The sequence below is a fragment of the Prionailurus bengalensis genome, chromosome E3 (genome assembly GCF_016509475.1).
Source record: "Prionailurus bengalensis isolate Pbe53 chromosome E3, Fcat_Pben_1.1_paternal_pri, whole genome shotgun sequence".
Classification (NCBI taxonomy): Eukaryota; Metazoa; Chordata; class Mammalia; order Carnivora; family Felidae; genus Prionailurus; species Prionailurus bengalensis.
The window spans coordinates 32,623,593-32,639,206 of record NC_057357.1 but is presented as its reverse complement, the minus strand read 5'-3'; the positions used below and the strand labels follow the sequence as shown (position 1 = coordinate 32,639,206).

At 54.4% G+C, this 15,614-nt stretch overlaps 1 protein-coding gene across 8 annotated transcripts in view; it reads left to right on the top strand.

Moving 5' to 3' along the window:
• CLEC16A (C-type lectin domain containing 16A) overlaps nt 1-15,614 on the top strand; it is a 203,420-nt gene that overhangs the window by 100,176 nt on the left and 87,630 nt on the right. For all 8 annotated transcript variants that reach the window (XR_006294234.1, XR_006294235.1, XM_043560532.1 and 5 more), the window contains one exon: nt 788-908. Coding sequence is in view for 6 of the 8 variants with exons in the window: in XM_043560532.1 (XP_043416467.1) it covers nt 788-908 (121 nt within the window). In the remaining 2 variants the exon portion in view is untranslated. The remainder of the gene's footprint in view (nt 1-787; nt 909-15,614) is intronic.

Below are 15,614 nucleotides of genomic sequence, written 5' to 3'. Positions count from 1 at the left end.
GGGCCAGGGATCCCCATGCTCGCGGAGCTGCCTCTGTTCCCACAGAGCTGGCTGGGTCAGTGTGAGGGGCCCTTGGGGCACCGATGTCCCCGCACACCTGCCAGGCCCCAGGTCTGCCGTCCCGTCCACAGCGTAGCCCCTGTGCAAGGCCAAGGGGCTGAAGCTTTGCTGTGCACGGGCTCGCCCAGGAGGGGCAGGGGTGGGCTTTTAATCGAGTCGGGCTACCCTGAACCCTGCAGGGTTCACCCTCTGTCCTCTCTGCCCCCACGTTCAGTAGGTGGGACGCGGGAACGCTGTCACTTGGGATTTGCGTTCCCAGATTGTGTGCTGGTTTAGTGGGAAGAGGCCAGGTTCCAGCCCTCCCTAGATGCATGCCCTGGGGCAGGGAACTTCACCTCCTTGGGTCTCAGTGCCTTGTCCGCAAAGCGGGCCACCTGCTGAGGACGCGGGGGTGGGGGGTGGGGGTGGGGTGGTCAGAAGGTCATGTGACACTAGGTGAGAGGTGCTGGCAAATGACAGGTGCTCGGTTGAGGTGAAGTGCCCTCACTTGTGGATAAGTGGGAACAGGCTGCACCTGTTGATTTTCTTTCTTTTTCTTGTTCTTTTTCTTCTTCTTTTTTTTTTTTGTCTTGCTTTGCAAACACCAGAGCCCTGGGACTGGGACTGGGAGAGGTGGACTTCGTTTTGTTTGTTGAAATCAAGAGCCACTCTGTGGTTTCTCCACATGGAGCATGTCACCTGACTAACTACAGGTTCATTCTTTGCTGCTCCCCAACTGTTTGTGCAGGCCATCCGGGTGTTCTTCATGCTCCGTTCCCTGTCACTGCAGCTGCGAGGGGAGCCAGAGACCCAGTTGCCACTGACGCGGGAGGAGGACCTGATCAAAACCGATGACGTCCTAGATCTGAGTGAGTCACGGCAGGGGTGAGGGGGCGGGGCAGGGGGCAGTGTCCTCTCCGCCCTGCCGGCTCAGACGTAGCTGGGAGGGTCAGTGTGCCACCAGCATTTGGGACTGTGGTTGATCCGTCACCAAGCACCAACAGAGCGTGCGTGTCCCGCAAAACTCCAAGAAAGGGCCCTGCCTTCTGGGCGCCTGGAAGCCCGTCGTGGGTTCTGCTCGCCGCAGCCCAGGTGGGGCTGTGCAGGTCGTCCGCCGAGGGGTCTGGGCAGGGTGATCGGGGTCTCCGGCTCCAGGATCCCTGCCCTCCATATGACCGTGGCACTGCCAGTTTGATTGGTTTTCTGTATGATGCCAATGAGTAAAGATTCTGCTGCTAAAAGGGGGTGGGGAGGGACTTTCAAAAGTGACTGTGGGTGACTTGATTAAAAGCGACAATGGGCATTAGCCTGGTTGCGTTCCGATAACCCTTCTCATACGTGTAGGGCTCTCTCTTTCCTCCCATTTGCTATAGGGCACGTGCACAGGGATGGGCAAGGTGGCATGGTGATATAGTAGGATTCTTCGGTTAGAAGAGACGGAACACACAACTTAGGCTGGCTTCAGGAACAGAAAGGGGAGTTGGCTGACGTCACTGGGAAGTCCAGGAGTACACTGCCTTCAGGCATAGTTGCATCTAGGGACTTAAGCAGCATCATGAGGAAGCTGCTGCCCTTTGTCTCCGCTGGGCTTCCCTTTGTTCTGGCTTCATCCTCAGGAGGGCTCTCATCAGATGGTGACAAGGTGGCCGTCTGCCGTTCCAAAATCTACTGAACTGGCTAAGGAGCCCTTCCAGAAATAGGGCTGCTCTTTCCTGTGACTTGATGGAGGTCCGCAGCAGGGCTCTCATTGGTCTGGCTTGGGTCCATTGACCATCCCTGAACCAATCTGTGGTCAGAGAAATGTGGTTCACTAATGGGCGAGGCCGGGGTCTCGTGGCTGGTCCTTGAGCTGGGCGGTGGGGCCCATTTCTTTTGAAAGAAAAGACTCAGACTCCACCTGAGAGTGAGGAGGGAGGTTGCCCTCAAAGAAAACTCAAAGACATGGAAGTTGAGCAGGCGGGACCCGCAGAGGGCCACCCTTTGTAGCATATGGTAAAGACAGGGTCCTGTTGTTTTAAGTCCGCTTTATTGAGATCAGTTTACGTCTGATAAAATTCACCAAGGTTTAGCGTACAGTTGAATGAGTTTTGACAGAAGCGTTCCGTTGTGTGACCCACGATCCTGATGTAGACCCCTGAGGGTTGGCACTTGAGCCGGATACCCCTGCCCTGCCGTGTGTTCCCTTAAACCAGCGATGGAAAACACACCCCGCCCCGCTTCTATTTCCTCACCTGTAAAATGGCGATGAACTTCCTTATATTATGGGCCTGTGTTGAGAACTGAGCAAAATACCGTATGAAATATATGACTGAGCATTGTGTCCAGGGTATAATTGCGCTCAGGAAGCTGCAGTCCTCTGTATTACCTGCTAATTAAATAAGGTGATGCATAGAAAGTGCAGAGCTGGGGCGCCTGGGTGGCGCAGTCGGTTAAGCATCCGACTTCAGCCAGGTCACGATCTCACGGTCCAGGAGTTCGAGCCCCGCGTCGGGCTCTGGGCTGATGGCTCAGAGCCTGGAGCCTATTTCAGATTCTGTGTCTCCCTCTCTCTCTGCCCCACCCCCGTTCATGCTCTGTCTCTCTCTGTCCCAAAAATAAATAAATGTTGAAAAAAAAAATTAAAAAAAAAAAAAAAAAAGAAAGTGCAGAGCTTCCTGCGTGAATAGAGGATTCTCCGTGATTATGATGGGTTTTACCTGTTTGTCTTAACTTCTTCTTCTTGCCTTCTTCTTGTTCTCTTTTTGTCTTCTCTCTCTTGGAAGAACAAGGGAGCTGTGTCCTGTATGGGCCGCTCTCTGCTCATCTCCTTTGGCCCCTTCCTCCTTGAGAGATGGCCACAGGGATTTCTTTAAGGGTTTAAATTGATTAAGCTGACTGGAGAGAAGATAAACCAGTCTTTCTCTGATTGGATTCAGGGAAGGAGGGAGACAGCTTGCTTTCATGGGCAGCAAGAATGTTCACATCCATGAAATGGAATTAAATTTTATGCTGGGAATTCACATTGCTTCCTTCCCCCTCCACCTAGGAGTGGCCCGCTGAAAGAAAGGTTAAAAGTCTTTCACTTATCAATTTTAATTGACTAGATTGCTAGTTGAGATCACTTAACTCAACCTTTTTGGGTAGCTGGCCATTAAGAAAGTAATGGCTGTCTGTCTTTACCCAGCCCCATCACAAATTATGTCTTCGCTAAAGGGCGCCATCCAGAAAGTACTAGGAATTGTGGGTTTTATGAGCACATGATACTAGAATAAGGTATGCACGTGTTATTGTTTGACTTTTCTTTCTTCTTTTTATTCTTCCTGGCGATTGTTCCTAAATGCTGGATCTCCCCTTCCATTGGGGAAATGTCAGCACGCTCTGCACATCACAAAATGCCTTCTATGTACATAAAACGTAGGCAACATCATAACCTAGACGAAGGCATTCATATTGCCAAGCGATTGGAAACTGGGCATCCTCCTTGTGAGCGTAGTGATTTGGGGAGGCTGACTTCGGGGAGAAATGCTGGGGGCCGGTCAACTTTTCCCGAAGGTGATGTGATACGGGCGGACCGGCACAAAGGAATGCCAGCTCCAACCGACCAACAGATCGCAGGAGGAGGTGACTTAACCTGTGTTTACTGACCTTGTCACAGGATGATAAGAAACCACAGCCCCATCACATATCTCCAGACCAGCTGTGAGCCTCTGGGTCGGGTGTGGCAGGTGAGCTCTGACAGGCTGGCTCCTGACCCGGAGCCTCGTGGAGGCCTTCACCCCTGCCCCTCCGGAAAGAAGCCAGCTGCCCGTGCTCGAGCCTGTTTTGTTTTTGTTTTTGCCGGAGAGGAGAGTGGCTTGGGGCAGAGGTCACAGACTGGCAGCGTGAAGGAAGGGAGGGCAGGTGGGCAGGAGGCAGGGAAGGGGGATGGGAAGGGAAGGCTGGCTTGACTAGATGAAACAGATCAGACTTCTAGAGAGAATGGCCCCGTGAATCACCACCTACCCCGCCTCCAGCTTCAAAGGTTATTACTCTCACTGCCCCTACCATTTCTCTTTTTATATACCCGCACCCCGCGTATTAAAGCAAATGGAAGACGTCGCATCATCGCATCTATACATACTTGTCCCTAGCAGACAGGGACTGGGGGCTGCTCTTATTAACTGAATTGGTTGCCACCCTTGCAGATGGTGAGCTTGCCCGGCCCCGCTGCGGCTCCAGATGGAGCCCGGGCAGGAGGGAGGGCTGGCGGCACCGTGCCCGCTCCGACAAGCCATCGGGCTGGTGGCATTGCTCAGGGCCTTGCCTCTAAAATGGTTCTAAAGGCTTGCCGGGGAGCTGTTGAAAATCAGATGAGATCACGTTGGTGAAGCTCCCGGTGCCGTGCTGGGCCCATCGTAGGTGCTCGGTGAGGGGAGAGCTGGCTGTCGTCCCTGGTGCAGCTGCTGGAGAAGTGACGTAGGGCTCACACTGCGGGGCTCCGCGGGGCGGGCATCTTCGGCTTTGACAACGATTTGGAGGAGCGTATCCTGACATGTTTAAACCAGTTCATCACTTGTATGATGGCCCCATTTTGGGGGTGAGAAAGGCCGCGCTGGCTGCCTGCGTCCAGGTGAAGGGAGCCACACCAGGCAGGGCATTCCTGCATGCTCCCTGATGGGCCTCCTGACCGACAGGTCCCTGGAGTGCCCTGAGGACAGCAGGCTGTGACCAGAAGCCAGCTTCCTGCCGGAAGTGGCACCAGGGCCCTCTAAAAGGAGTCTTGCCTGTTTCTAGAAAATATGGCCAATTACAGTAGGGAGAAATTCCCCCCTTGTCCATATATCCTAAGTAGATACCTGGCATCCTCGTGAAACTCCTGGATTCCTTCCCAGCCTCTTCCACGTGGCCACTTGACGTTTACATAGTGTGGCCGTAGCATGTGCGTCCCACACCTAATCTTGTCCCCTGATTTTCTAGACCCAGTCCGCAGATCCATCCATTCGTTCCACGATGTGTTGGGCGCCTGCTGTATGCCAGGCACAGCGATGGGAGCTGGGATGTGATGGTGAGCTGAGGCCAGCTTGCTCTCTGCTCTGGTGGTGCTTCCAGTTTGGAGTGGGGGTGGGGGGGCCACCAACAGGTAGGGAAGTAAGTACACAATCACAGGTTGTCGGGGATGGTCTGTGGAGGCGGTTGGACCGGCTCTGTGCTCGAGAATAAGTAGGAGAAGAGACCTCCTAGGCTGGTTAGAGAGGCCTGTCTGGTCAGGCACCGTGAAGGAGGGACCAGAAGATTGTGGGAAAAGGCAAAACCGAGGCCCGCCAGTTAGAGGGGATGGCAGAGGTGAAGCCGGAAGGGGAGAGAGCGTGGCGTGTCCGGCAGCTGGTGTGGCCAGCAGGGGAGACAGGGGTTGAGATGAACCAGAACTCAGGCCCAAGGCAGCAGGAATCCATCTGAGCGTTTCCACAGGGACCTCTGTCCTTAAAGTGTACGTCCAGGTCACTTGGTCCCAACAGAGCCCCAAGGGGCTGGAGAGGCCACGTGGGAGGTGGTTATGAACACGGGCTTGGGGACCAGGCTGTGTCTGGTGTGAAATCCCAGCTTTGCCCTTGTAACGAGCTAACGTATGGCCTTCTACAAGCAAATTTCGTGTCTTAGTGCCTCAGTCTCCTCATCTGTGAAATGGGAGTCGGTGGGAGGAGTAAAGGAGTTAATGCATGTGAAGTGCTTGGAGCAGTGCCTGGTGCGCTCGCCGGCCAGCCATTCGGAAGGAAGGCCCGGCGGGGTTCGGGGATCAACCAGCAGTGCGAAAAGGGGGATGGGAGCACGGACGGCATTTCGTGGCGATGCTGGAGATCCAGCTGGACTCTGGGCTCTGAGCTTGGCGACAGTGTGGGCAGCAAGGGGTGGGGGTGGGGGGACAGCGACTCCATAAGCAGGGGACCAGCCCTGGAGGAGGAGACGAAGCCTAGTTGGGTGGTCGCAGAAGAGGTGCTGAGCGGCGGCCCGGCCGTGATGCCCAGGGCGAGGGTCGGGCGTTGGCGGACACTGTCCTCAGGAGAGGTTCCCCACAACCGTCACGAACTTCGCAGTTACCGTGTCGAGCAGTAGAACATTGGCCGAGGCGTCTCCTGGGACCGTTGCATACCTGGTGGCATTTCTCCTTGTGCCGTGTCACCACACAGATGGCTGTTGCTCACGGGTGCCCACAGCAGTTAGAAACCTAGGTCACACAGTCTGTGCGAGGGGGTCCCAACCCTCCAAACACGGGTCTGCACACCAGCAGCTCTCTGTACTGTGGGTCTGCCTCCTCGCCCAGACTTGGACACACCTGTGTGGGGGCCTGGAAACAGGCCCGTGGAGGGTAGAGCAGTGGTTTCCTGTGGTTCCTAGACCTGGGGACTGCCCTACCCAGTACTGTGCCAAAACGATAGAACCCCAACAAACCCCTGGGGTTGGGATTGCCAACTTTTTATTTTACGAAGTCTTTTTTTTTTTTAAAGCATTTATGAACTACCATTTCATAAAAGAAAGGAATCCCAGATAAGTAGGAAGGGCGTCATTTCAGAACAAGGGACAGACTTTCCAAGAACTATGCCTACGTGCTATGTTTTAATGGGGTCTACTCTTTTATTTACCTTTGAGAGACAGAAAGACAGAGTGCAAGTGGGGGAGGGGCAGAAAGAGAAGGAGACACAGAATCCGAGGCAGGCTCCAAGCTCTGAGGTGTCAGCACAGAGCCCGGCATGGGGCTTGAACCCACAAACCTTGAGATCGTGACCTGAGCCGAAGTCAGACGCTTAACCTACTGAGCTGCTCAGGTGCCCCAACGGGGTCTCTTCTTTAAGTAATTCAAGTGCAGGCCAATTAGAAGAACAAAAGTGTCTCTGTCTTTTTTGAGCTCCGTCTTGTGGGGGAGGTAAGGACGGACCACCTGGGCACACAGAGGAAAGTCAGATGGCCACTGTGTTAAGGTGCCCAGGGGTTGCCTGGAAGTCACAGAGGTTTTTGAGGGAGCGACCACCCATCTGATGGCTAGGTGTGCATGCAGGTGCCTGGCAGGAGCAAAGGCCCTGGGGTTGAGGGGGAGTTCAGGAAGATGAGAAGCCGCGGTGTGGCTGGAGGGCAGGGCAGGGTGGTGAGAGGACTGCGTTTGCCTGGGGCCCGGTGTGTGGGCCTTGCAGGTCGATCAGGGATTCAGGCTTTCTCCTAAGAACAGTGAGAAGTGTTTTTCACCTGGTGATACGATCGCATTTGTATCTCAGAAGGCCCTGTCTGGCCTCAGTGTGAGGGTGGGTTTACGGGGTGAGGGGCAGCGTTCCAGCCAGGAGTCCTGGAGAGAGGCCAGGCCCGTGAGACGGATCCTGCAGAAGCGTTGTCCGAAAGGTGGTGCCCACAGGCTTCTTACACAGCTCGGTTTGCCCCAGCAAGTGGTTCCTGAGCGCTCTTGCTTTCTGCTCTAGGGCCCAGGTACAGAGACTCTTGATTGCTGGGAGGCCCATCCTGTTTGATCCAGCCTGTGCTCTTGAACCTGACCCAGACCCGTCGTGCCTTCAGAGCTAATTATTAACTACAGTGATGTCATTTTGGTTGATCTCGTCTCCCGCCCGGCCAGGCAGGCTGCTGTGGGCCATCCTCCAGCGCTCCCGGCTGTTTCTAGGCCAGGACCTGCCTGTTTTGACAAGGGAGCTGAGGGTGTGGAGGAGGCCCTGGGTCCCAGAGCACTGCGGGCTCAGGAGAGGACCTCTGGATCTGACCTCTGGATCCCAGCTCTGCCTCTTCCTCGCTGTGTGACTGGAGACACATCGATCCACCTCTCTGAGCGTCGGTTCCTCACTTGTAAAATGAGAGTAGCAGTGCCCGCCTTTGTAGGGAAATAGCTGTGCAGACAGGTTGCAAACATCTGGCCCTCGGGCCCACGGATGTAGTTGGGTGTCCGGCAGAATATGTGTAATTTTGTGTTAGTTGCCAACATTTTATTTACTTACTTACTTATTTATTTACTAACTTAGTTATTTTTATTAATTTTTTTATTATTTCTTACAACATGATATGCTCTGTTTTATTGCATCTCATGTTGGGTAGAAGACAACACCTACCTCAACACCAATAACACGTTGCCAACATTTTAAAATCAAGGTATCTTACTGCACAAACCCAGATACCTCTCACCTTGAATGTGAAGCGGTGTGGTCCCTTGGGGCCGAAATGCCCGCAGGCAGCAGCGGGCCGCCTCTTTGCAGGGGCATCCTTCGCACCAGCTTGCTCTGTCTCCAGCCGCGGGCCTGCGCTGGACCCCAGCTGCCCGCTCGGCACCTCCCGCCTGCCGCCACAGCGGACTCGAGCTCCCGCACCGACCTGCCTCCTGCAGCCTGCCCGTCCCCCAGTTGGGGGCAGCTCCGTCCCGGTGCTCAGACCCCCGGCTCGTCCTTGATTCTTTCTCTCCAACCCGCCTTCCGGTCGGCCATCACCCCTGTTCGGCCCCTCTGTCCAGCTGTATCCAGATCTGACCACCTCTCTCAGCTCCACCGCCTTGAGGGCCCTGCCATCTGTCACCTGCATTGTTGTAGTGGCCTCGTAACCAGTCATTTGCTTCTGCCTTGTCCCCTGCAGTTTATTCTCAATGTAGCGTCCGGCGTCATCTTCTTAAGCCAGGGGCGCCTGGGTCGTTCAGTCAGTTGGGTGTCCGCTCTTGACTTGGGCTCAGGTGGTGATCTCACAGTGTGTGGGTTCGAGCCCCGCATCCGGTTCTGCGCTGACAGCACGGAGCCTGCTTGGGATTCTCTCTCTTTCCCCCTCTCTCTGCCCTTCCCCTGCTCATGTGCTCTTTTTCTCTCTCTCTCAAAATAAATAAATCAACTTAAAAAAAAGCCAGGTCACGTCCTACCTTAATCACAGTGGCCTTCTTCCGACCCTGACTCTACAGCGGCTGAGAGGCTGAGTATTACCTAGCGCCGTCTGGCTGGCTCTGCTCTCTTGCTTCTCTTCAGACACGCCAGGCACACTCCCACCTCAGGGCCTTTCCTCTGGCCGTGCCCCCCACCTGCAAACCACTCGCTCCCCAGAACAAGTGCAGCTGTGGACACTTACACGGCCCACGGAAACCCGTGTGTGTCAGCCGTGCTCCACATTCCGCATGCGTGTTTGAGTTTGGACCAAGGCCCCCGCTCTCTGTTATCCTTTCGTTTGTTGATGAATAGGAGAGTGAACGTCATGAGCGACCCTGCGGCGTTTCCCAATTCCCCATTTCCTAGCATTCTGCGTGCTCATCCCAGTGCCCTGACAGGCGAGAGTTTGCAGGCCGCTTGGAAGTTCTGGCTGTATTCATCACGTTGCCGAGATACTCTTTTCCAGCAAGGGGATTGTGAAGCTCCCCAAGCAAGTGATGTGGTTTGACCGTAAGTCCATGAAAATGTCAGCTCATTGATTTGCTTCTCTTGCAAGGCCAGTGATAGTCTTGTGGTCCCATCTGTCAGTTCTGGAAAACTCTCCGTGTTCTCTGGCTTTGTTGATGGCCTGGTCATTGTCCTGTGCCTCATCCTGCCAGAACTGATAAAATGATATCATTAATAAAGCGTGTGAAACACAAATCCAGAGTGTGGGACATTCTAAAAGACAGCTGACTCGAACTTCTCAAAATCGTGAATGCCATGGGAGACCAAAAGAAAAAAAAAAGAGGGGAGGGCGTCCATTTTATTATTGTTCTAAATTCTCGAAACGGAGGAGACCCCACTGTCCATTTGGGTTGGGTCTGACTTAGACGGAGAGGAACAAATAGCTTGAAAGGACTTGTTTTTGAAAACTGAGATTGGGAAATTTGCACGTGGACTGTGATCGGGTCTTAGGATTGAGGTCCACATTATGTTTCTTAGGTGTGATAACGGCTTCGTGATTCTGGGGGAGAGTGTCTTTGTTTTTAGGAGGCGCAGGCTGAAGTGTTGAGGGCTAAGCTGAATGCTGCTTGAAACTCGGGAGTGATGCACAAAAATGTGAGTGTGTGGGTGGACCAGTGAGAGAGGAAGCAAACGCAGCTTATGTGAACAGTTAGTGAATCTAGGTGAAGGGCATGTGTGTGTTTATTGTACTATTGTTTAAACCTTTCTGGACCTTTGAAATTTTTCAACACAGAAGCTTAAGAAAGTGGCAAGAGAGACATGGAGCCCTTGAAAATCATTTAATTAACGAGGAGTGGCATGCTTAGGGAAGGGGCCTTGACCTCAGGAAAAAAAGCTGAGTTGGAATCCCAGCTGTGCGCCCCGGGGCCAAGTAGTTAACCTCTCTGAACTGTTCTTCCTCTTTGTAAAGTGGGGGTGATAAACTGCGTCAGGGCTGCTCTGCAGATTCAAAGAGAGAATCCCTCAGGAATACGAAAACCGTCCTTCGCATTTGTCAGCTGGACAGCACACGGGGTGTGGAACGACTTTTCTTTTGAGAATGTTCTCTGTGGGAGTGCTGACATACCAGAGCCTCATGACTGCTTCTGTCCATGGGATACATTGAAAAGCAGAGGTGGTCACACAGGCGCGTTGATTAGACGATGGTTTCTTGGAAGGATGACTTTTAGGAAAGTGGGTGCTGGCTGATTTGGCAAAGAACTGAAACGTGCAGGGGAGGCCTGATTCAGACTCAGATGGCTCCTTGGGGGCAAGTCAGTGCAAGCGTTGGTGCCTGGAGCTCAGGAGAACTGGCTTGTTCGGCACCGACGCTGAAGCGGACTGATGTGGAATCAGAGGCACGTGTGGATGTGGCCTTCGAAGTCCCATCCGGAGCTGAGTGTGGTCTGTGGCTCTTCAGCCTGCACCCCCACTGCTCTGTGTCTCTGAAAGGTCTATAGTGTGGCAGAGCGCCCCAGCGGGCACCCCACCTGGGCGTCACCTGACCTGCGGACTGGGACCACTCTCGACCCAGCTCCAACCCCACCCCACGGTCCCAGGGTCACCAGCCCCCTTGCCTCTGCCCTGACTGAAATTTCTCTGTCCCTAGTGCCTCGTGCTGGGCCTGGCACACAGTAGGTGCTCTGAGAAGGCTCGTGGGTTTGAACTGATCACAGCCTTAGCAGTGGCTGTAATTATTTGTAAACGCTTAAGGCACGTTCATTAACACGAACGTGGCATTTCTGAATGTCGTCTTGAGCAATTTGAGGCAGTTGGATTGCAAGTTAAGAACCCTGCATTTGAACCGTCTTGACCATGCGTTTGAATAGCCAGGGCCCCAGTGCAGACCGCCCTCCCCACCCCCCCACCCCCCACAGGAGAAATATACCAAGAATCTTAAACTGACCTTGGAGGTTTCAAAAAATGCATATTGTGTTAATGTCAATAGTTGTGCCAGCCTACGTCATCTTACCTAAGAAGTAAAACACTGCGTTTCCGCCGCCCCCCTTGCCCCTCTTTGATACTAGAACCCCGAACTCGATTGCCCAGAAAAAAGCGTGCTTGAATTAACCCACCAATTCTCTCAGGGAACAGAAAACATGGGATTAACAGCATTTCCCACCCCCTCTATGAATCAGGCTGCTTCTCCGTGTGCCTGATGAATAATGTTGCTGGCCCCTTTTCAGAAATGAAGTAGAAATATGGAGCAGTGAAATTTGTATCTTATAAAGTGGCTGGAAATGTGGTTATAATACAGCTGTCAGTTTTGTTCAAGTGGAAAATTTTAAAGTAAACCCAATTGCAGCATTATTTGGTTCTCTTAAAGCAGGGTGATGTAGCCGTTTCCTGTGTATTGATTATTTGATTGGTACCTGTCTGCTGGACTAATTTTTTTTCTTCTCAGTAGCGCTCATTGATGTGGTTTAATGTATATTCCTGTAATCTTTCCCTGTTTTATAAACTTACAATGATAATTGAGCTACATTAGAGAGCCGTGTCCTGCTGAAATCACAAGGTCACCTAATGACGGTGCCCTCTGTTGTCGGTTGTGCAGTCAGTAGTCCCCAGGATTGTTCTTCGGCAAAAGACAGAACTTGCAATTTTTTTTCCCCCTCTAGGAAGCAGAATTTCTAAATTCCACTCTCTGCACTGGGGAAATGAGGCGTTCTGAGTAAAAGAGACTGGTTTTGAGCTTTTTCCTTCCTTGCCTTTGAAAATCGTCATTTCTGCTGAAGACACTCCACGATGCAAGTGTTTTTTCCCCACATCCCAGTCCTTCCTGTGTGTTTGCAAATGGGGCCACGGTTTTGTTCCTCGGATCAGAGGGGACCTGCTGGCCTAGATTTGCTCAAGGAGCGCTGTCTTCTGAGGCACGGCTCGGCCATTGGGAAGTGGACGGATTTCGGACACGGCTCTCTTCCAGGGCGGCCCCGGCATTCTCAGGCTCTGTGACCCAGGCGTGTCCCCCTAACCTTGGATCTCTCTGTCTGTACGTCACGGGGCCGTCGGGAGGGAGGGATGCTGCCTGCTGAGCAAGTGTCTGGTGCGACCTGATAGGGCCCGGCCAGCAAAGGCCAGCAGAGAAGCTACTCCGACTTGACAGTCTTCCCCAGTCAATAAATGGGAATTCCATCTGCGTAGTCACTCAGGCCAGAAGCCTTGGAGTATCCTGTCTTCTCTCTTTTTCTCACCCCTGCGACCACGCCCTCTGCCAGTCCTGCCAGTTCAGGCATCAGGTAGACCCACAATCTGGCCCCTGCTCACCACGTTCCAGGCCTGCACCCTGGTCCAGGCCCTGGACGCTGTCCTCTCTCTGGTTTGCCGGCTTCCTCCCCTGCCCTTCTCCACCAACAAGAGCCCAGGGCATCCTTTCAGAGTGGCCGTCGGAACCCTCCAGAGCCCCCCTCCAGAGCCCTGCCCGTGGCCTACATGTGCACCTCCGCCCCGTGCCCCTGTCTCTCGCCCCCCCACTACTCCTGTCATGGAGGCGCGGGAGAGCCCCCCACCCAGACCGCGGGCATGAGGGTGGCTGATGAGCCCCGATGCCACCTCACTCGAGCCAGCCTCCTTGATGACATCTGGCTGGCTGGCGGGGGCAGCGAGCCGCCACGGGAAACGGGAATTCGTGGGGTGCGTGGGGTTGAGGGTTAACATTGAGTTTCAAGACATCCCTCACTCCAGCCCACTCGATGTGACTGTCTGGGGCTCTGCCCACACAGGGCTCCTCACCCCGAAGCTGTTGCTTTCCCTGCCACCACACGTCCCCTCCCCCCACCCACGGCCCCACCCGGCCACCAGGGACAACACAGGACTCCCCAGGCCTCAGGTGGGGACGATTGGCTTCTGGCTGTGCTAGCTGATCAACCACAGAACACCCAAAACAAATCTCTGGGGAGGCTGAAGCAGTGACATACAGCTTGACCTTTATTGAAGGTCCCCCGCAGGAACAGGCCATCAGCCTTGGGCCTGTCCTCTCCCCTAGCCCAGGATCCTGGTGCCACTTCCTAGCACCGGTCCTGCTATCTAGCCCTGTCTGCTTTTAGCCGGTCCTCACCCTCCAGTTCGCCCCAGCCCCACTCCCCACTGGGAAGTGCAGGAAGCAGGGAAAGGGGACCAGCACCTTCTTTCTGCTCCCTCGTAGGAGGGAGTTGTGTTCCATTCAGATTGGTGTTAATCACCTAAGTTCCTAAGGAGAGGTCAAAGTCAAGGCATAGGAACCACCTGCATAACGTGGGGTGGCCACCAGCCCTGACTTCAGAGACGGCTGTGACAGGGATTGCCCTGCTTCCCGGTGACCAGTGGGTTGTGGGGCAACGTCGGTGGTCTGGACTGATGGTTTCCAGATGAATGTCGAATGGTGTTTGCTCTGCTAGGGTATTAGTAACAATGATGTTGAGACATTCAAAAGTTTAAATTGGCATTTCTGCTTTGACCTGCCTGAAAATAGAAGTGAAAATTGGTTTGCTCCGCTGCCCTTAAGTGCATCAGAGGAACTGCTTTCGGGCATCAAACTTGCCCCTGACTCCCTAGGCCAGGGCAGAGCCCTAGCCCTGGGTGGCTGGTGGGAGGGCTGGTGGTTTCTGGCCTGGGGCTCTCTCTTCCAGAAGAGGGTGACGGTGGAGATCCTCTGCCCGAGTTGTGCCTTAAAATCAATTTAGGAGCTTCAAAAGCTATCTATGCCCAGGCCCCACTCCAGAAAGTTCTGATTCGCTTGTTCCGGGGATCGGGACCTCACATCTCTATTTTTAGATGCTCCCTAGAGGATTCCATCATGCAGTCAGTGTTGAGAACCACCGGGCCAGCCTGAACGAGAAATGTTCTGGAAGTTAACACTTGGTCTCTACTTTGCCGCTCCAGTTCCCTCTTGGAGCTCTCTCCTTGCGAAGCCCCCTCATCAACCGGATGTTGCGGGGATGCTGGCTTTGGCGGCCTGATGCGGCAGTCACGTCTCTCTCTGGGTTCTGAGGTCTGCTTCTAAGGCGGAAACCTTGTCCTGTCCCAGTCAGCCTTACAAACCCCTTGGGAAGGTGGCATGTAGAAGGACGTCTCTCCACGGGTCCGACACAGCTGGTCGTGATGCCGGGGCTGAGACCGTGGCTGTCCTCCAGCAGCAGAGGAAGAGGAAGTCGGCTGTGCTGCATGAGGGGGTGTCTCTCCCCGGGAGAAGTCCCTCGGGCCCTGTGGGGGGTGCTCAGGGCAGAAGCAGGAGGAGCCGGGCCCACGAGGGAGGCAGGGTCCCGTCTGCCCCGTGGACCCGCGGGGCACGTGCTCCTTCGGTGGGTCGCGGCCAGAACCGCTGTATTTGAGCTGTTCCATCGCTCTCCCGTCCCTTCCTGGATGCACACGGCTGGGTTTGTGTAAGCTAACCGCGCATGCGGTGTGCCTCTGCCTCCGTTGAACAGCGATTCACACCCGGGGCCCCTTGTTCCAGAGAGGGAGGGGCCGGGGGGCCGGGCTGGAGCTCCTGGCCCGGCCCTGCAGCCTCCGGCTACACGTGTGCCCAGGCAGCCCCCAACCCGAGCCGTGCTGGGCCTCGTTTACGATGGACGCGGGCCGCACCGGAGCCACCCGTGGGAGCCGAGCGTCCCTGCGGCACTGAAACGCCGGCCCGTCCCTGACTCTCCGGCCGTCCTGAACCAGCGCCAGTCCTGGAAAGGGCCTGCTCTGTTTCACGCGGAGTCGTAAAGATGTCTCGGGAGCAGACAGTCAGACCAGGAGGCTGAGAAGTCACTGGAGCTGAGCCTGCCTTTCCCAGGTCTCCCGAGTGTTTGTAAGTCATTTGCTTATGATTAAGAGCTACAAGTTCTCATCTTGTCGTCTTCCCTTCCTTCCTCCCTGGGTCCGCTCGGGGCCACTATTTTTTATAGAAGGTTCAAGGTGAGATCAACCTTTCCTCTCATTGCCAAGTCGCGCAGAAAAGCCCCGTGCAGCTTCCTGGTTTTCGGTTTGGCATGTCCAGATTATCTTTGGCATCCACTGCTTTCATCATCGGTACCCAGGCCTTCCAGTTTGATAATCTGCTTTGCATTTTTCTAAGTGCATTCGGGGTTTTCCAGAGCCGTGCAGAGCCAGAAAACACGCATGTCATTTAAATGATTCCAGTTAACCTGTACCCTCTAACTAGTCGTTCACAGAACCCGCCTCTCCAGTGATAGGTTGCACTCTCCAGGGCAGCAGAATTGGTGAAAGTCTACAGCTTTCTCTATTTTGTGCTGGGCCCCTCCCCTCTGCCGCCTCCACTCT